The sequence below is a fragment of the Panthera uncia genome, chromosome C2 (genome assembly GCF_023721935.1).
Source record: "Panthera uncia isolate 11264 chromosome C2, Puncia_PCG_1.0, whole genome shotgun sequence".
NCBI classification, from domain to species: Eukaryota; Metazoa; Chordata; class Mammalia; order Carnivora; family Felidae; genus Panthera; species Panthera uncia.
The window spans coordinates 110,769,578-110,791,099 of record NC_064810.1 but is presented as its reverse complement, the minus strand read 5'-3'; the positions used below and the strand labels follow the sequence as shown (position 1 = coordinate 110,791,099).

The 21,522-nt window shown below is 46.9% G+C and overlaps 1 protein-coding gene across 15 annotated transcripts in view; it reads left to right on the top strand.

Moving 5' to 3' along the window:
- Positions 1-1,962: 1,962 nt before the first annotated feature.
- The window catches only part of MED12L (mediator complex subunit 12L), a 336,247-nt gene continuing 316,687 nt past the window's right edge, over positions 1,963-21,522 (top strand). For 13 of the 15 annotated variants that reach the window (XM_049629661.1, XM_049629655.1, XM_049629653.1 and 10 more), the window contains exon 1: positions 1,963-2,187. In XM_049629661.1, coding sequence (XP_049485618.1) covers positions 2,089-2,187 — 99 coding nt within the window. In that variant the 5' untranslated portion in view covers positions 1,963-2,088. Of the gene's footprint in view, positions 2,188-14,207; positions 14,357-19,358; positions 19,425-21,522 lie in introns of those variants that run through there. The other 2 variants (XM_049629660.1, XM_049629658.1) reach the window with 2 other exon arrangements.

Below are 21,522 nucleotides of genomic sequence, written 5' to 3'. Positions count from 1 at the left end.
CTATATGCCAGGTGCTGTGCCAAGGCTTTGGATTCGATTCCGCGTATACCGTTTTATAGAAGATGGAACCAGAAGTCCGGAAATTCCCCAAGGTGTGGGGGACGTGACACAAGCAGGCAAGAGCACTTCAGGAACCTGGTCCTTCCAACCCCAAGTCGTGGGAAACAGGTCAGAAACTTGGGATCAGGCAGAGATAGCTTTGTGGCTTTGAACAAGTCACCGGGCCTCACTGCGTTGACTCAATTTCTCCATCTACAAAAAGGGCACGGTAAAACCTTGTAAGGTTTTGCTTTTTTCTTTAAGGATCAGAGACCTTTAAACTGTCAAGATCCTGGCACGAAGGGAGGGCTCCATAAATGGCAGCCATCATTCTTGGACAAGTGCCGGCACATCCTCCGGGCGCGCCTCCCGCGGGGTCCCTCGGGACCGGCCGGGCCCGCCCCCGCGGCTCCGGTCTCGCAGTGCTCGCGGCAGGTGGCCCAGCATCTCCGTGCCCACGCCCCGAAGCGAGCGGGGAGCGCGGGCGGGTTGGATGACCAAGGTCTCCCCTGGAGGATCGCCTCCCTCCCTCCACACGCCCGGCGCAGGTGAGGTTTCCGGCCCAGGCCACGGGGACAGCGACCCCGGGGAGAGGTCGTGGCGGACCGCGCGGCCCACGGCCGGGAGACGGGTCCTGCGGGCACCCCCTCCCTAGCCCAGTTTCACCCCAGGACCAACCCCGGCTCCGGGGCCCGCGGGCTGCGCGGTCTGCGGCTGCGAAAACCCGGAGAGGCGGATCGGAGCGCGCTCGCAGCCAACTCCTCCGCGGTCCGGCCGCCGAGCTGGGCATGCTCAGTGCGGCCGCCGCGCCGCCGTCCGCCAACTCGGAAGCTCGCGCTCCCGGGCCGTGGGGGCGAGAACGCCGGCGGCGGCGAGCCGGCGTCGCCCGCCGCCCCCAGACAGTGGCAAACTTCGCGGCGTCCCCGGAGCTCGCCAGGACGAGACTGATACCTCACAAATAAAAACCAGTCCAGTCCCCCCATCCCAGCCCGAATCATGGAGGCTGTGGCCGCCGTAGTGCCGCCGCCGCCGGCCCCTGCCCACTAGCCGGGGACCAACAGGTAAACTGTTGGGGGTGGGGTGGGTGGGAGGAGGAGCTGCGGCCGGGGGTGGCGGCGGGCTGGAGGAGCCCGAGACGCCCGCGGGCTGGCTGCCCCCGTCGGCGCTCACAGCCCTCCCTCCTTCCCCCTTTTCCCCAGCCCCTAGAGGGGCAGCAAAGGGTTAAATCGGCCCCGCGCCACCTTGAGCACGGCCCCCTCCAGCCGCCGCGACCGCCAGCAGCGCGCCTCGGCGTCTGCCCGGAGCGGCCGAGGGGACCAGCGCCTCGGATGCGCCACCGGAGCCCGGCAGGCGTCTAGGAGGCACCGGCCGCTTACCCCAGTCCGCATCCCTGCCTCCCCCAACCCTCCAGGCCTCTCTCCCCCCGCCCCGGCCGGGTCCGCGCCCAGGTGGTGGGGTCTGCGGGGCGCGTAGCGGCGCGGGAAGGATCCCTGCCGTGGAAGAGGGGCGGGGGCGGGCTTCTCCGCAGTCTCTTCCCGGGGCTGGAGGGCCACCCTCACGTTGGGCGAGCACTCGAGCCACCCGCCTGGGCGCCAAGAAAAGTTTTTTTTTTTTTTTTTTTTTCCCGTGCCCTTCCCCCACCTCCCACCCCTTGTCCGGCTGGGGTGGGTTTGGGTCCATTGGTGAAAAAAGTCACACGTTCCCATCAGCTGCTCCTCCCCCTGGGGACAGGGTGGGAGGGGGGCGGCGGGAGGCAGGCGCCGCGGGAGACCCGGGAGGACCTCCAGCCGCTCCGCCGCCGCCACCGGAGCAGTGCGTCCCGGGGCTGAAGCGCAGCCGGGTGCCCGCCGAAGACTGCCCCCATCAGTGCGTGTCTGCGTGCCGGGCAGCGGCAGCATCCAACCTGCTTTATTCCTGCCTGCAGCGCCACAGCGAGCGAGCGAGGAGGGGGAGAGAGGGAGTCTGTCTGCAAAGTGCTGCTCCCTGGTGCTCAGAGGCGGCTGCTCCAGCTCCAACTCTCATTCATTTCGCCGGTTAACATGAGAGATCATGGCCGCCTTCGGGCTTCTCAGCTATGAGCAGAGACCGCTGAAACGCCCCCGGCTCGGGCCGCCCGACGTCTACCCGCAGGACCCCAAGCAGAAGGAGGTAAGGGCGCCGGCGGCCTCCCCCGCAACTGGGGCCGTGCTCCGCAGCGCTGACCCGGGGCCAAGTTGGCCCAGCGGGCATCGCCGGCGCGGCGGGGGGAGGGCTGGGGACGGGGGCCGGGCGGCGGGGGCCGGGCTGAGGGGCTGGGGGGACCTCGGGCGGCGGAGACCCAGCGGCTGTCAGTCGCTGCGCTCCACTGGGGCGCTCGCTCTCCGGGTGCCGGGTCGCTTCCCGGTTACCGGGCCTTGCACGGCGCCGCTGGGTGCTTCACCGGGTTCCTCCTTGCCGAAACCCTCTTGCTTGCTCTCCCCCGCTTCTGCCTGCTTTATTTTTCTCCCCGCTGCTTCGGTAAATCCGCGTAAACTTTTTGAAAAATGTTGGAATGCAGCGCATCCGACACAGGTCTTACGTTTTGCGCCAGCTGAGCAGGGACGGTGGAGGGGGGGGGGCGGCGTGAGGGGGAGACCTTTTCTGTTCAAATTTTCCATTTGGGAGTGGAAGTCATATTTATCGAGGTGATAAATATTTAGCTCTTTGAACGTACTTGTTTCTGTATCCTCTTTTCCCTTTAAAAAATCAATATCAAGGGGAACCTGATTTTCGTCCCTAGAGGCGATTGGTTTAATTGCTGGAGGCTGTTTTGTATACGTAAAAGCAGATGGGTTACCTTGGAAGGGAAATATGTCCCGGGATTTCTTATTTATTTGAACGCAATTGGAGAAACCTTGACTCTTGCCTTAGGTACAGTAGCTTCAATGTCTAGAGTAACCATGACGTTTTATAACCATTTATGTGTTTGTCAGTAGTTAACAAGTAATTATGTAACAACTCTCCAGTTATAATGATCACCCTTGGCTACACAATTTGCCCAGGGATTTGCCTTTTTTTTTTTTTTTCTTTTTTCTTTTTAAAGATCACCTGCTACCCAGCTGTGCTTTCTGACTTTGCCAGCTGCAGCCCACCCCATCCTCTGTTTTCTTTGGCTAAAAACGAAGTGAGCACGTTGCAGAACTTCTTTCTGGGAATCTGAAAACTCTCTATTAAAAGTTTGGAGGCCCACTGACATCACAGAAGGAGCTTTGTAAAGAAGGCGAGGAGGGGTCCTTAAGACTTCCTTTTTGATAAATGTATCTATTTCAGTAATAAAGGAAGAATGCTTGCTCTGGTTAAACTTCTGTTAATGTTTCTGAAAAATAAGGAGTGGCAATTCCTTTTAGAGGCATAAGCACATTAAGTATGTTTGAGAATCCGTGGAGTAAATCAGTTTGAAGCTGGGAAGGTTTTACAGGTGGTTCTCAGTTGAGGCTTAACACTAACGATGGTTTGAGGAGATGTGGCCCATTCTTCCGCTCCCTGTTCTCCCTGGGGGCTACTCCCACCCGAATAAAGTTAAGTGTTAAGGACTACAAATAACAGACACTAAGAACCAACTGTAATGAAAATTAGTAACTTAAAAAAAGATCAGTGCCAGGAAATTTTTAAAGTTTTGGTGGGGACAGGCATACTGATTGGCTGATCTTTCTCATCTTGTAATTAATGTCTGGCCACATTTTCCAGAAGGCAGTGTAATTAATAGCATCTCTCTAGTCACGGCCTGGTCGTCTGGGATGCCACGTGGGCGTGTGAAGTGTTTATTCCTCAGGTCAGTGCTCATTTAGGATTGGGGCCCTGTGATTCTTGAAAAAATAAAATTTTGGATTTTAGGATTTTACAACATTTTATGGCATTCTAAAACTGGAAGTGACCTTAGAGTCTATTATATGTAACTTCGTTTTGACAAAGTGAAACTGAGGCCCAAGAAGGTTTGCCTGACTTAATCAAGGTGTATGATAGACAAGCAGAGGATTTGGACCACCAAACCAGTCTTGTGTCAAGACTGATATTGTGTTAATGATTTATGCTAAATTGTGTGGTTCTGATATTACTCCCTTTCCCCCAAGACAGCCAATATTTCATCTCTCTGGAGCAGAGTCAGAGTTATATGTGACTGTAGCCAAATGTGAGTACAATATGGAACAGGTGCTTGGCTGTTCTTGCGTGGTGGTGTGGTGAACAGTGCTTCATAGGCTGCGGTTACTTATGTACTGACTCAAGATTTTTACCCTATCCCTGTATCACCTGTACTTTTATTCTAATATTTTCTTTAATTTTTAAGAAACTTTTTTGTTTTCTAGGCAGCAATACGCATGAAGCCATGGATTCGCATATACATATATAATGCAAAATTTGTAATCAAATTGTTACATGTAGACATTAAATTTTTATTTGCTGGGTATTCAATATATGATTGTACATAATAAAACAAGCCTTATAACTATTGAAACTTCTAAAAGTTTATCTCTGCATTTAAGACCGTTGTTGTGTTCCATCAGAGATATGTGTGCCACGCTGTGGGAAGTGCTGATTTAATGAAGGAAGTATGGGCTTCCAACTTGGGCAGACCTGGATTTGGGTTCCGGTTCAGCCTCTTTGCAGTTGTGTGGCCTTGGGCAAGTTGCATAACTTCTCATTTGTAAATTAGTATAATTGTTCTATTCAGAAAACCTTCAAAACCCTGGCTACATTTGTGTGAGAAAAACCCTCCTCCTGGTGGAAGCTATTCTCATTACTATAGCTGTAACTTTTATTATTGTTAACGAGTGGTGGTAGTGTTCTGGAGAACAGCTCCTGGGAGAGAGGATGGAACCCTTGAATGAAGGTCCCCTAAGGAGAAGGAGGGTTGGGTGGGGAGAGCTGGAGGCTTTAACCTGCTTGATTGAGAGCTTGCCTGTGCATCAGCGCTCCACAGGACTTTATTCTGTGTTGTGTTATAGTACTTTGTCCTTTGGAAACCGATTGTCCTCAAGCCTTGAGACAGAATCGGAAAACTGAGAGTCATCCTTGATTTCCCTTTCTTCCTTATCCTCCATAACTCATCTATCAGGACATCTTGTCTGGTCCAGTTTCCAAATATATTTCCAATCCATCTGCTCCCCAGTTTCACTAATATGCTCGACTTCCTTTCTGCTTCAGGCTAACTTTTCTCTGCTCCTGGGCTCATACGCATGGTGATCGGTCTGCCTGGACACTTGTCTGCCCATCCATTCCTACCCCCTCCCCCCCCTGCCCCGCCCCTTCCTCCCGGCTCTTCTCACTTTAGCCTGTGGTTAGGAGGGTAGGCTCTGGAGCCCGTCTGGCTGGGTTTGAAACCTGGCTCTGCTATTTACAGACTCCATATTCTCCCCATGCCTCAATATCCCCTCTTGTAGAGTGGAGATGCGAATATGCTGTCTACTCCATAGTGCTGTTGGAAGATGACATGGGTAATGGCACGTAAAGAATTTAGACTAGAGTCTGGCATAGATTTGACACCCAAATACGGTCAGAGTCTGCCTCTTCATCTTTCAGGTCTCAGCCCAGTGACCTTCTCAGAGGCCTTTTTGGTATAAGCATGTAGTTTGTAATTTTGCATTTATTTGTATGCTGCCATTCCCCACTAAAGGGTCAATTTCTTGAGGGCACGGATGAGGGCTGTTTTAAGCATCACTAAAGTACCTGGCACCTAGTGTAGGATCCTCGGATCCTGAGGGCATGAATTCTTGGAATGTATGAATGAAAGTGGGAATGAATGAATAAAAAGAGGAAATCTGGTGATTGAGGGGTGTTAGGGACAGTCTAGTTTAACGGAGAAATTATCCTTGACTCCTAACCTTGGGGGTGACAAGGCCGAAAGCTAAATTAAACCCTAGAAGTATGAAAGAAGAGGAGTTTACCCTGGGGTGGAAGAGGTCGAAACAGCTGAATAGTGTTTTCAGGAAGTCAAATTAGTGAGAAAAATAGTTTGGGTCAGTCATGAGATTTCCAGGCATTAAGACCTGTAGAGGCCCCCCGGCAGGGGAGATTGGGGTGCAGTGGGAACGGTCTGGTGTGCAGTGCAGAGACTGCCCAAGGACAAGTACAGTAAAACTTGGGGAAGGAGCAGGGAGTTAACGAAGGTGGGTGGTGGTGTCTGCATGTGGATAGCCCAGAACAGCTGTTCTCAAACTTGACCTCTCCTGATCACCTGTAGGGGTTTGTTACAAACTGATGGCTGGGTTTTTCCGATCCTGTAGTTTTGAGCCAGGGCTCAACAAGATGCCTGGTGATCTGATGGCTGCTGGTCCAGTCCCTGCTCTGGACCCTGACCCAGAGCGATGACATCCACTTCTGCAGAGGCTAAAGAGTTCTGCCTGATGCAGGTAGGGCAGGACTAGGCATCTGGTATGGCTAACGTTGTGGGAGTTTGGTTTAGCAGCCGGCTCAGCCGGGGTCTGGTGGGCTTTTCTCAGAAGTTGTGTCCTTTCTTGGATCAAAGACAAGTCAGGAAGTCTCAGTCCCCCTCCAATGGCTTTCCATTACGCTTGGAATAAAACACAGACTCCTTACCTAGGCCTTCAAGGCCCTACCATCTGGTCCTTGCTCACTTCTGCAACCACTGCCGGTAGCTAAACCACCTGGCTTTGAGTTCTGGCTTCGTCACTTACTACTTTTTTGACTCCAGTCTCATTTGTGGAATGGGTTTCATGTTTGTTCCTACTACATGGGGTTGTTGGAAAGATAAAATGAGATTTGAACCATGTCTGGCACATAGTGCACAGTTCAGGCCACTACTATTGGGATTACCTCTCCCTTTTTAAAGGATCCCAGGACTTCCAGTGTATTTACAGTATCCATAAGACCCTGCCCTTTGAGATCTGGCCTCTAGGCCTTGAGTCACCCCTTCCTGACTTGCTCATTCTCCCCTTGGCTGTGCAGTGGGACCACATGGGTGGGCTCTCTCCTTCCAACAGGCTCAAGTCTTTTGTGTCTATGTTCCTGTCCCTGACTGCCCCTGCAATCGTGTTTCCTGTCATTTGGCTCTTAGAGACTCCTTCCTTGTAACCCATCTTTGCTCATCCTTGCTAGCCCATTATCTTGTGTTAATAGGTTTTGCAGTGCTGGTTACTGTCTGAAATGGTTGCTGATTTTCTCCATGGTCTTCCACATGAGAAGTAGACTACATGAGAGTGGAGTTTTGTCTGTGACGTTTACAGTTTTGAGCTGCATAGTGCCTGGCATTAGACTAGGTGCTTAGTAAATAGTTCTTGCAGAAATTAATAAAATGCAGAAAGAATTCTTTTTTTTTTTTTTTTAACGTTTATTTATTTTTGAGACAGAGACAGAGCATGAACAGGGGAGGGGCAGAGAGAGAGGGAGACACAGAATCTGAAGCAGGCTTGAGACTCCGAGCTGTCAGCACAGAGCCCGACGCGGGGCTCGAGCTCATGGCTGTGAGATCATGACCTGAGCCGAAGTCGGACGCTTAACTGACTGAGCCACCCAGGCTCCCCAGAAAGAACTCTTAACAAGCAGTTGTATTTATAACATCTAACTGCCCCAATGCTTGTTTTATTTTGGCAAACCCTGCTTGCTTGTTAGCATGTAAAACTCTTAAAACACATTAAATGGTTATTGTAAAGACAGCTGGGGAGGTGGGGGTGAGGGGAGGTGAAAATTTGTTTCTTTATAATCTATGAGAGGGAGGATGTTGATGAAGTTGCCTAGGAAGAGAGGACAGGTTGACCAGTTGCCTGGGGGACCATAAGAGAAGGTTAGGGGAAAAGCTTCCTCCTGAGATTAATTGGTTGCCTGCATGGCCCCATCATAGACCTCCCTGAATACCAGTGTTCTGGGAGGAATATCTGTATGTTTAACTCTGGTCTCATGAGACTCTTAGGCCAGAATCAGTGTAGGAAACATTGGGCCAGAGGCCCTGCTGCTTCCTGCTACTTACAGAAGTTTTGCTACCCAAACTTTGTGGCCAAAGAGTAGGAACCCATGTGGCTGTCATTTCTCAGTGTCTGCTAACATCTGCAGCAGAATCGTCAAAGATGCTTGTTAAACATGCAGATATAATGCCCCACCTAAGACTTGCTGAGTCAGGATTTCTGGGAAGGAAGCTGAGGAATTTGCATTTTAAACAAGCTTTCCAGGTGATTCCTAAATATATTGTTTGAGAACAGTTGCTTTAGTTTGTGTGTTTATCTGTAGAAAATGTTGTAAACCAGACCCCCTCATTTACTACCTGCTTCCCACTATTTCATGTCTTAGAATCTTTAGACAAATATACCACTTGAAGTATTAATACCTTTTGATAGAAAATAGTGAGAATGAGTTTAGCCACTACCCTCCTCCACCTCCAAAGTTCTGTTTTAATGACCATGGTTTCCAGCATAGGCTTGTTTCCTATCTGCTGTACACGGTTTATAGCAGAGTGGGATGCCCTGCCTTGCCCTTGAAGTATCCACAGCCCCCTCTTGTGTGCACTTGGCTAAACTGGGGCATAGGGGAGCAGGTCTTGCTTTGTCCACGAGGATGTTCTTTGACCTTGTTCGGGGCAGCGGAGTTTTATGTTTGACTGTGGGCCTGGACTCTAAGCTGGGCTCTTTAGGGACTCATGTAAAACCATAATTTCTGGTGCAGCCACTGTCCATTGTTAGCCTGTCGGGTTTTTCACTTAGGCTGGTGACTGTGGTGATGACATGTGAAGTTCAAGGACCACAAAGTGAGGTCTGGAAGGCAAACTGTGTTGGGTGAGCACTAGGTAGGAGAGGATGAGGATGAACAGAGTCCTAGGATTGTAGTTGAGCAGGTGCCTTTTGTAGGTGTGTGCATATACACGTGAAAACAAAGCAGAAGCAGGAGGGAGTAAGTGGAAGTGGAAACTCCCAATAATTGTGATGTATTTCTTCTGCACTTCTCCTTTAATGAAGTTCTGAATCCCACTTGTGAGGCTTCTTGACAGACTAGGAAGGAAGTAGAGAAGTTGAAGGGGTCTGTAAGAATGAATACGATTAAAGTTCTCCTTAGCAGTGTTCTCTGAGCAGTGGTGAAAGGAGCTAGTTGACTTAGCCTGGGGAAAAGCTGACCTCAGGGTGTGAGTGGGGAAAGCCACGTGGAGGGAAGAAGTCCAAGGGCAGTGTGGAGGGAGGTGCCTACCTCCTACACATTCCTCCCCGAGAAGGGAACATGGAAACACTTGACTTCTAATTGTCTTTAGATAATGTCTGAAGCTGGCGATGGTGAGAAGAAAGTTCATTATATTATTCTCTCTGTTTTGGGAAATTTACATAATAAAGAAAAATGTCATTATATTACAAAATAGCATGATTTCTACCTAAAAATTTATGTCTACATAATATAGAAGGATTATCACCCACGGGCAAATAGTTGTTATCTCTCAAGGATGGGATTAGAGGTGATTATTTTCTTTTTGTACTAATATTTATTCCAAACTGTAAAGATAAATGTGTACTGCTGTTGTCATTGTAGGAAATGACTTAGTAATTAGGTAACTTTGGTTGGGTTTACAGGAGTGGGTCTTTGTTGTTGTTTCCAAACTAAGATAGAACTCCTTCAGCTGATGCGTAGGCAGAGGGGTCTGGGAGGGTGTAGATTTATATATGTACACATCTGATGTCACCAAAAGTGTGGTGAGGTTGGGGTTAGGGCTGTTTGCGTGAGCATTCCAGCTCTGTCCACCACTTGAACTGTGTGATTTGGATTGCTGTGTCATTTTCCTCACCTATGAGTTGGGGAGAATCCCTAATCGTCTAGATTGTTTTATTCATTCATTTTTTATTTAAAACTTTTAAAAAATGTTTGTCTCTTTTTAAGAGAGCGAGCAAGACAGAATGTGAGCAGAGGAGGGGCAGAGAAAGGGAGACACAGAATCTGAAGCAGGCTCCAGACTCTGAACTGACAGCACAGAGCCTGGGACAGAACTTGAACTCATGAACCACAAGATCATGACCTGAGCAAAGTAGGATGCTTAACCTACTGAGCCACCTAGACGCTCCTATTTTTTTTTTGAAGTTTGTTTATTGAGAGAGAGACGCGAGGAGAGAGGGAGAATGAATCCCAAGCAGGTCCCATGCTGTCATTGCACAGCCGGACTCAGGGCTCCATCTCACAAACCATGAGATCATGACCTGAGCCCAATTCAAGATTGGGACGCTGAACTGACTGAGCCACCCAGGCACCCCTCATGTACATGTACATTGTTTTAAATGTGAAGGAGCATGGGGCACCTGGGTGGCACAGTTGGTTGAGCATCCAACTTCGGCTCAGGTCATCTCACAAAGTTCATGAGTTTGAGCCCACATCAGGCTCTCAGCTGTCCCCGCAGAGCCCACTTCAGATCCTCCGTCCCCCCCGCACTGTCTCTGCCCCTCTTATGCTTGTGCTGTCTCTCAAAAATTAACCTTAAAAAAATGTGAAGGAGCATCCTAAACTTAAATTGTTACCAACTGTTGAGGTATAAATTCAGTGCGGTGTGCTGGAGCAGGCACGTACCAACTGATGATAAAATGTTAGGACTTTGATTAGCTGGTTCATATATTGGTAACTTGAACTCTGGCATAATGGGAGTATTTACACCAAGGAAATGGGCAAATGTTACAAGTTAGGTGTTTTGTTTTTTTTTGTTTCTTTAATGTTATTCTTTGAGAGAGAGAGCATACACGCGTGTGCACGCACAAGCGGGGGAGGGGCAGAGAGAATACGAAGCAGGGTCCAGGATCTCAGCTGTCAGCACAGAGCCAGATGCGGGGCTCGAACTCAGAATCTTGAGATTGGCCTTAGCCGAAGTTGGACACTTAACCAACTGAGCCACCCAGGTACCCCTCCCACCTCTCCATTTTTTAAAGGTAGTTGTTAAACATTTATCAGCATACTATTTGGGTGTGTTTGTGCTTGGCACTTTGTTGACTACTTGATGATTATTCTCATCCTGGGATTCCCTTATCTGCTACCTCCAAATTTTTTTTCAAAGCCAGACCCTCATTTACTTACCTAACCTGTCTTGCAGCTTGGAGTGAGCATATGATTTAATTTTGGCTAAGGAGAGTTAATGGAAATCTACCTTAGGACTTCTGGAGAAGAATTTTTTTCTCACTGAAAAAAGTGTAGGCACAGGAGGAGCTGACCTCTCTTAATGCTCCGATAGTTCCTTAGTTTTCTATCTTTGGGAAAGTAATTAAAGGGTATGATTGTTGGAGCTAGGGCATCTGTCTTGTGACCATGAGGCAACAAGCCTAGGAATGAAAAGCCAACACATGAGGAGGCAGTTGAGTGGCTTTATGAAATTGTGAAGCTACTGAACTGACTTTAGGACCACCTCTCCCTGGACTTGTTAAGTAATCAATCAAACCATTATGGACCAGTTGTCAATTTGCTGCAGCTAAAAGCATTCTCATGTTGTCATGGTAGTTTTCATTTATATATTGGCACCTGGAATAATCACAGTGTGAGCCCTTCCTTTTGTTTGTTTATTATTTATTTTCTCTCTCTCCAGAGAATGCACATCCCCAAACTCTCCTACTCTCTGGCTTAGACAGAGAGCGCCTGTGTCTTGTCTGTTAGGCAGTAAGTTTTGCCCCATGCCTATCAGAAGCTTAGAGGAAATGGAAATGGCTTCTTCATTTATTTCCATCTGTGTCAGAAAGTGTTTAGGCAGAAGGAAGAGCCCTGACCTCTTTTGTTTGGAGGGAAAGATTCTATGGATCTATAGCATTTTTGGGGGAAACATGTTTAGGCTAGAAGGGAACTTAGAGATGGGTTGCTCTCATTTAATAGAAAAGGAAATTGAGTCCCAGGGAGGTTAAAGTGACTTGTTAAGGCAGATCTGGGCCAAGCACTTGTGTGCCCTGATTTGTTCTTGCAACTTTTCTTGGCCTCCCTTAGGTACACAGTCTTCGCTTCTGGTAAACACCCTCACGTTGTCCTGGCAATGAAAATTACTCTGCATTTGGGGGCACCTAGTATCTCTGTGAGAGCTGGGGACTGTTTAGTTCACCATTTGATCTTAGAGCTTGCCAGAATCTTTATTGGGGTCTCTGGGCAGAGAGAAGAATACTCTGGGAGTTCAGGCACTCTGTGTTTTTTGGTGGAAGGTTCCCAGCGTATCTATGGCCTCTGGTGTAGACGGCTCTGGCATTGGCATTGATGGGCTCTGCGTGTTCTTGGCTGAGATACTCTTATTTCTGGGTAAGCTCTCTCAGAGATATAGACAGGTGTACCAGTTGCCTGCTTCCAGGGAGCACACTTGTGTTCTATATAAATGGATCCCCCTTAGTTATGACCTGCTGTGGCCTTGAGGAGAATTTCACCCTCTCGGTTTTATTTTCCATGTTTTCAGGGAAGCGTTGCTGTATATATATGCATGCCAAACAAATTGAGCCATTATTATTGAGCACTTTGTAGGCCCTTTGCCAGCCGGGAGGGTAGGGCCTAAAACTTCTTTTCTATGTCCCCGGCTTTGAACACAGCACCTGGCCCCTACCTAGGACTCAAACTTTTTTCTATGAGTAAATGGGACAATAAACAAATGGTAGGAGCATTGGTCCTGGACCCCCAAAGACTTCAGTATAGGGTAGTGGTTTTCATTTGAGAGTGATTCTCCCTTCCCCTAGGGGAAATTGGCAGTATCTGCAGAACTTTGGGTTTTATAACTCTGTGTGGCCAAGTGCATATATATATATATACATGCTGCTACTGACATCTAGTAGGTAGAAGCCAGGATTGTTTGTGACCTTCTCTAATACTTTGCCCCCACCAAGGATTATCTGGCCTTAAATGTCAGTAGTTCCAAGGCTGAGAAACCCTGGTCTACAGGAAGTGATAGACCTGTAACTCAGGAATACAGTGTTTCAGATACTCTTTGAGAGGAATGTACAAAGTCCTGTGGAAACAGGTGGGAGTGACTCTTTTTTTTTTTTTGATGGGACCTACTATAGGAGATTTTTGAGTCTGGGACTTGAAGGATGTGTAGGAGTGGATGGGGCTGAGGATGTGGAAGAAAATTAATTTTGGGGTAGAGGGAGCAGCTTGTGCAAAAGGCCAGAAGGAATGTGGGATGGGCTGTGGGCTTTGGGCCTGACGCGTGGTGTGGGATATGCTGGGGGAAGCTGGGTTGGAGTGGGAGAGAAAGGTGAGATCAAGTTACGGGGGCCTTTGCTGTGTTAAGGCATTTGGATATTATAGCGGAGGTGGTGAGGTGCCGTTCCAGGGTGTGAAGTTAAACGGATGAGACTGAGATGACTAATGTTTGCAGTTTGAGGGGACAGTGGCTCTGAGGGTCTTATTGAGGCAACAAGACTGAGTAGCCAGGTGGTCACTGACATTCCATGTCTGGGGGTGGATGTATTATTTTCTTGCAGCTTCCATAACAAGTTTCCACAGACCAGGTGGCTTAAAATAATGGAAATGTATTCTCTCGCAGCTCTGGAGGCCACGAGTCCAAAGGGAGTGTTGGTGGGGTTGCGCTCCCTCTGGAGGCTCTAGGGGAAGATCCTCCCTTTCCTCTTCTAGTCTCTCTTGGCCCCAGTGTTCTTGGCTTCTTTGTGGACATCTCAGTCTGATTTCCGCCTCCAGCTTCAGGTGGCCTTTTCTGTGTGTGTCTCTTTGTTGGGTGTGCCTTATATGGACACTTGTTGCTGCATTCAGGGCCTACCTGGGTAATCCTGGATGATCTCATCTCAAGATCTTTAACATAATTACATCTGTAAAGACCCTTTTCCAAAATAAGATAACATTTACAGGTTCTGGGATTTGATGTGGATATCCTTTAGGGGTCTGTTTTTTTGGCCAACAGGGCTTGAGAAGAAGGAGGAGAGGATTTAAGAGATTATTTCGGTGGCAGAATTGATAAAGTGGATGTGTGAGGTAAAACAGAGGAGTACAAGAATATATCAGCATTTTTAGCTTAGATTAGTGGTTCCCACACTTTCTGATCTTAGGGTCCCTTTATAATCTTAAACATTATTGAGAATCCCATAGAGCTTTTGTTTATGTAGGATATATCTTGAAATTTACTTTATTAGAAATTAAAACTGAAAAATTTTAAAAATATATATCCATTTAACTGCAATAATAAACCAGCATCTTGTTAAAATGTTTCTTATGAACAATAACTTGTTACTGTGGCATTGTTTTACGTTTTTGCAAATCTCTTTAATATCTAGATTCTCAAATCTAGTTCTCCATTCAGTCTCTTATAATATGTTGTGTTGAAAGATATGAAGGAGAGTAGGCCTCACGTGGATGTGTAGTTGGGAAGTTCTTGGGAACCACAGAGGACTTGAACCTGGAGTCCACTGGCTCACACAGTTGGGTAAGTCGATCGATGGTGGTCCCGAAGCCATCATGCCATAGGAAACAAAAGAACTTGTTTATTTTTTTTCCAAGGGTGGTGAAGGTGGGAGTGGAGAGAATGAGAGCATTTCTGAATGTTTTCAGTTTGAGAGAACTCTTGGGATTCCAGGTTGAAATGTATAGTAGCTGAAGTTGGAGTTACGGATTTGGGTGTGTTATGTGTGTAGATATTTGAAGTCATGGCTGTGATTACTGTTGAGTGTGCAGAGATGGAGAAGCGGGCTTAGGATGGAACTTTTCGGGGCTGTACATCCTGAAGAGGGCACTTGTTAAGGAGATGGGTATGGGGTGATGGGTGGCCCAAGGGGAGAGGTAACATAGGGTGAGGTTCCAGCTATGTTGGTGGCCTCTTAGTTTAGCAGTTTCTCGCCTCAGGACCTTTGCACATGTGCTTTCTGCTGTCTGGTTGCCTTATTCTCTTCATCACTGAGAAGTGCTTGTTTTCTCCTCAACACTCAATGCCATTTGTGTTTGATTTATTTCTTATCTGCTCTGTCTCCCAACCAGTAGAAGTTCCGTGAAGCAGGGACCATGTCCGTTTCACCCCCACCCCCCCCCCCCCGATCTCCAGAAGTCAGGAGAGGGTCTGGTGTATGGTAAAAGTTAAATACCTATGTCTTGACAGGATCTGGCAACCAGTCATTATTCAGCCAATGGTTATTAGAAGCCTGGTACAGGGCATGGGGATACCAGGAAGTATAAGACATGGTTTCTACCCTTGAGGGACTTTGGAGGGGTGATACTCCTGTACACTGGGTGGCAAAGTCACTGAAAGTTTTAGTGGGGTGGTGGCAACAAATGAGGGAGGGGTCAGTTTTTGTGAGGGATTAGAAGTCTTCAAGGAATGGGGGTGTTTTCCGGATGACAAGGCCTTCTGGGCAGATGGTATGAGGAAAGGCACAGAGATGGGAAATAGGACATGATCTTCAGGTCAATTGCAAATAGTTCACTAAGGTGAGAGTATATTCAGTCAATAAGCTGAACATGCCTATAGATTTTTTTGGGAGATTGAGAGAGAAGTAGATCTTGAAACTATGGGAGAGAGAGGGGTATCTGCTGAGTGAGACGGACTTTGTCCTAGGGCCAGGGGATTGAGGTCCCAAGGGGAGGGACACCTTATGCGTGGTGTTACAGATTACTGCCTCTGAGAAAGGAAAGGAGGCAGGACTTATCTGGGGCTTGCTGTTTATCCTGAATTTTCTACAGGCATTTTCAGAGTCAGTTTTAATGTGCGAAGATTTTCCTCAGCAGGAACAAACTTAGCCTTCAACCCACATCCAGCATGCCACAGTTTAGCTATGCAAATGCTGCCTTATTGTCAATTAAAATTTGGTAGAATTTGCTGCTTTCCTCTTCCAGCCATTTCATTCATGGATTAATCTAATGAGGTTGTTGAGATTAGGACCATTTGAGGCATTGGCAACAGTGAAGAACTAATAAAAATGTATTTTGTCTGAAGTGTCATTGGGATTTTTTTGCTAAGATACTGGTTTACGTAGAAGCATGGAGGCCCTATCAAAATTATGTCCAAGGCATTGCTAAATAATTTACCTTTCTCCTGAGTTCTGTGAGGAAGATTAATATTGACATTACTCAGTTGTTTTTGTTTTTATTTATTTATTCTATTTTATTTATTTTTTTAGAGAGGGAATGAGCATGTGAGCATGTGCGAGCAGGGTAGGGGCAGAGCGGGGGAGATAGAATTCCAAGCAGGCTCCATGCCCGGAGCCCCATGCGGGGCTCTATCCCAAAACCCTGGGATCATGACCTGAGCCAAAATCAAGAGTCGGATGCTCAACTGACCGAGACATCCAGGCACCCGTTTTTGTTTTTGTTTTTCTTTTTCTTTTAAAGCTTCACACAGTGCCGTGTTGGCAGTATGGAAAATACTTTCGGGGTCAGAGCTGTTTTTACTCCTTGGTCAGTTTTAGACTAAATGTCAACTCCCTCTTGAAAAAAAGATTCTTTATGAATTGGAGATACTATTTACATTTTGACTACTCACATGAAATCTGCTTTTAAGTCATTAAGTAATCAAAATGTTTTTGAAATTATATTTTCATTTACTTAGTACTTGATATATACCTCCCACTGTGCTAGGTGATATGGGGGTGTAGAAAAGAAATAGAAGTCTGCTTCTGTCCCCTCTAGAACAGTGCTTCTCAAAATATCTGTGTTGAGGGACCAGTTTTTTTTTAATTAATTTTCAATCTGTTGCAGACTGATAGAAATATGATTAAAGTGAATTACTAGAAAAATACAGCTTGAATGTAGAGGCAATGTCAAATTGCTGTAAAATTTTGCAAACACTTTTAGTTTTTGCATCTTTCTTTTTGAGGGCCAGTAACAGCTATGGACCACACTGAATAGCACTGCTCAAGAAATTAATGTCTGGGGGCTCCTGGGAGGCTCAGTCAGTTAAGCATCCATCCGACTCTTGGCTTTGGCTCAGGTCATGATCTCATGGTTTGTGAGTTCGGACCCCACACCGGGCTCCGTGCTGACAGTGTGGATGGAGCCTGCTTGGGATTCTCTATCTCCTCTTCTCTCTGCCTCTCCCCCACGCACACTGTATCTGTCTCTCTCAAATAAATAATCTCCAATAAATATTTAAAAAAAAGAAATTAATGTCTGGTTCACTGACCCACATAAAACATTTGAAAATGACGGGTGTATGAATTTATTTTAAAATCGAGGAATAATCCATATATTCAGTGGGGTGTATAAAGTACCACATTATATCACGATAGCTAGTGTTGATTGTGTTGGTTATCCTGAGTGCTTTACAGATTTGGTTTTATGCCAGCCTCACAAACCCCTCTGAGGTGGGTATTGTTAATCTTCTTATAGATGAAGAAACTGAGGCACTGGGTGGGAGGTGGGCTTACTTAACTTGCTTGAGGTCGGTTAGCTGCATAATGATGGAGTTGGGAGCTGGACTTCTGAGCCCATGCTGTAAAACTATTATCTATATATAGGGAGGCTAAAAATGCTGCATGAGTTCAGAAAAGAGAGGATTGGAATGCTTGGAGGTTTCAGTGGAGGGAGCAGGGTGTGAGGGGCAGGATGTGAATGAATGGGGACAGGTTGCACCCTTTCATAAGAAAAAGCTGAAGGTGGGATGAGTATTGAGGTACAGGGGAAGAGAGGGTTAGTGCCTCTGAAGATCGCTTGGAGTCCTGGCAGGTGGGGGTGGGGGGGGGGTTGGTGAGGAGCTCACATGGTCCTGCTGTCGGATTTATCTCACTAGCTCATGCCTAATAAATCTGGTGGGAGTCGGGGAGGCTGCGAGGGAGGTGGCTGTAGTAACCAAAGCATGAAGTAAAAAGAGCCCCACTGATCAGGGCTTTAAATAGGACTGGGGAAGAAGAATTGGCAGTTGGTGACAAATTGGTCAAAAGAAATGAGAGGAATGTGGAAAACACTCAGATTTCTTGGACACTGTTCAGCTACGATGGTAGGTCCTGTTGCTGGAGGACCTCAAAGTGACATTTTTGTGCTGTCTTTAGTGATACATATGATGGATATCTAGAATTACTTGATTGCCAAGTGTAGTGAATATTCAGACTCCCTTACCCATTCACCCTTTGACTTCAGGCTTGAACTGGTTTACTAAAAGGGCCTGTGGAGCTGTGGTTTATACTACCTGTCCCGTGCTTTAAATCTTGCCTTTGTTACCTGTTGTTCACCTCCTCCTGGGCTACTTTAGTGGTGGTTAATCACCAGAATTGCTTGGAAGGTTGGCTAGGCTCCTTGGAAGAAGTGGGAATGAGTAATCCTCCTGAAAATAAAAAGGGTGGAGGCTGAGAGAGATTAACAGAGGTTAACTTTCAGACAACATTTTCAGAGGTGGACCCAGGGACATTTGTTTACTTGGCTCAAAATAGCAGGTTAGCCTCTCTTTTTCCCAGTAATTGACCTAAAACAAATGGACAAAATTGCCACCATTACCAACAACAAAGAGAAACTCCCAGTCTCTCTCCCTTCTTTTCCAGGCAGAAAGAACGATGATGTGCAGTGTCACTTTGATTTTTCCTATACCCAATTTATCCCTATGACCTGGGAAGTTTTTCTTTATGGATTAGCAATTCATTTGGTAGAAATTGCACAACACTCCTTCCTATAGGTGTGTGCCTAGCATGGGGTCGGGGATGTAATTAGGTGTGGGGTAGAATGATAAACAAAAAGGGTCAGGTTAGGGGGTAAGTGTGAATCACTTCACTGGCCGGTTAACTTCAGAGGACAGAAACCATGACTTGTGTTATGTTCTCTGCCCTCAAGTCACCTAGCACAGTGGGAGGCAGATTCAGCGCTAAGTGAAAAATATGATTTACAGGAAGAGTTTACTGGAGATGTGATCACAGTGTAAGAACTGCATGGGATTGTGACCTACCTGAGCACTGGGGGCTCTAAAGGCAAAACTACCTTTTGAGGCTGGCTTCAATAAAATTTTGGGTGGGATAAACTACTGGACACCTCAAGTCCTCTTTTCTCCTTTATGATTATGCAAATCTAAAAGTTCAAGTGTTTTTCTCAGGCAGTTTTCTTACAGAATTTCTGAGAGTTACATCCAGGTGTTTGATATTGGAAGATGATGTACATTTGAATGTGATTTGAATGTGAATTAATGGATACAATTATTTAGATAAGAGTGGAGTAAATGCTAAGTATATTTAGATACAATTTGAATCAAAGACTCTCCCACTTTAAAATGGGGAGGGACTGCCTTACTAGGGCACTTATGGGTAGGGGGAGGGCTTTCATCATGGGGAATCCACACCTTTGAGAACTGCATGTGTTCAACACATCATCCTTGGTGGATATTTCCATCCAGTTCATTGGCAAGTTACTGAGTACCTGGTCATGTGTATGATTTGGGCCTATACTTGCTGGCCATACAAATGATTCAAGTGTTACCCTGCTGACTGTCTGACGTGATTGTCACCTATTCTTTACAACAGGCATGTGAGGTCGGTGGAGATATGTCCATTTCACAGAAAAGGGAGCCTGGATTCCTTCCAATTTAGGTTTGTTGGAACCACACTGTTCTCAAAGATGTCATTGTCTTGGGGAACACATTGCCCCTACCAGGACCTGGTCCTCACGTGGCCACTTAAGCATTTCACTTCTGTCCACCTTTTGGCCTCAAGTTCTCACCTTATAAAATGAGGACCTATCCTGCCTAAGCCACTGGTTTATGAAGATCAACATGAATGTGCTACTTAATGGCCAGGGAGTGGTAGTATTATTGCCATGATTTTCTTTTGTACTCTTTTTGCCTGCTACTGTGTACAGGTGTGAAGGACTTGCTGTTTTGTGTTGAGCTCCTATTCTTTGATTTCTTGTGGGTCCCCATAGTTACTGATTGATGGCCTGCAGGTGTGGTTTGGATGGGGTAAATATTAATAGCAATGTAGATGAGGGTGGAGGTAAAGAGCTGAGTTTCAGATGCGGCTTTGATGCAAATGTGGCCCTGGTGTTGGAGACATTGGTGAGGGTAGAGGAAGTGCTAGGTTGCCTTTTAGGGGAGTCTTGCATCCCTTAAGTCAGTTTGGCTCCTCCTTTGGCCCTCTTCAGGAGGCTAGTGGCATTTTGGCTGCAATGGGCTGCAATGGGGGATCCCCCCCCCCCGACTTTTTTTTTCTCACACAGGCATCATGTGACACCTTACTCAGAGGAGATCTAAATTAATCAGCCCCTATTTCTGTGGTGCGGGATGGGGGACAGCCGGGGTGTCCACTTACATAGAGCCAAGTGATGCTGCTTTTCTCAGCTATTGTAGACTCTACAGTGGTTTCCTCTCCTGTGTCCTGATGTTGGAGGATAGTCTTGCTGTGAGGGATAGAGCAGAGCTTCCCCACCTACCTTCCCTACTGGTGTGTTTAGTTTCCTAGGGCTCCCCTCACAACGTATCACAGACTGGATGGCTTAAAACTGGACATTTATTCTCCTGGAGGTTGGGAATCCTCCTCTTGGCGGGGTCACACCTAGAAGCCTCTAGGGGAGGATAGTTCTTTGCCTTGTCCAGCTTTTAGTAGCCTCAGGCATTGCCATGTTATAGCCCCTAGCTCTACTCTGCCTCTTTCTTCCCTCTACGTCTTTTCTCCTATAAGGACACCAGCCATACTGGATTAGGGCCTACCCTACTTCATTGTGACCTTAATTATAACTGCAAAGATCCTATTTCCAAATAATACCATAATCCCAGGTGTAGGGTTTAGGACTGACATATCTTTTGGGGTACACAAGTCAATGTATAAACAGTGTGTCTATCTAGAGCCTCCTCTGTACATCCCCAGTTGGTCTGGTACTAGATTTTTGTCTTTTGGGTCTTGGCTAAGGAGGTCCTAGGTGTCCCTTTCTGTTTTCTCAGGAACCTCAAGCCATCAGCCATCTCTCCCTTTTCTTCTGTTATCTTCAACCATTTCCTTTGGTGGATTTTTTCTGGTGCTGTGAAAACATGCACGAGACCCACCCATCGTAGAGCTCCCTCTACCTCATGGCTCCGTTGTCCCATTTCTCTCCTCTTTCTCCAAACTTTTCCAAAAGCATCCTGTGTGCCGTCTCCTTCACTGCATACTTCTTCCTCTGCTCCTTCCAGTCTGGCTTCTTTTGCCTTTGTCGTTCTACTGAGACACGCCTCACTGAGGTCACAAGTGATAGCCACGTTCCCAGTAGCACTTACTCCTATTGAGCTCTCTGTTGGTGAAGCAATGTCTTCTCAGCTTCTGAGGTAAAGCACTCTCGGTTTCCTTTTCTCTTCTCTGGCCTGTGCCATCTCCGTCTCCTTGAAGACGTTTCCTCTCTTACCCAGCCATTAAATCAATACTGGATTTTCTGTGGGGTCTGTCCTAGATTCTTGTCTTTTCTCACTTTACCCTCTCCATAGGTTATCTCAGCCATTGCAGGTCTCAGGAACTACCTATATTCAGACACCTCAAACTTTACAATGCCAGCCAAGACTTCTCTGCACTCTAGACTTGTATATTTAAGTGCCTATAAAAACATTTTGTTCTGTTTGCTACTGCAAACTTATGTTTAAAACTAAACTTGTGGGGGTGCCCGGGTGGCTCAGTCAGGTTAAGCATCGACTCTTGATTTCAGCTCAGGAAAAGATGTCACAGT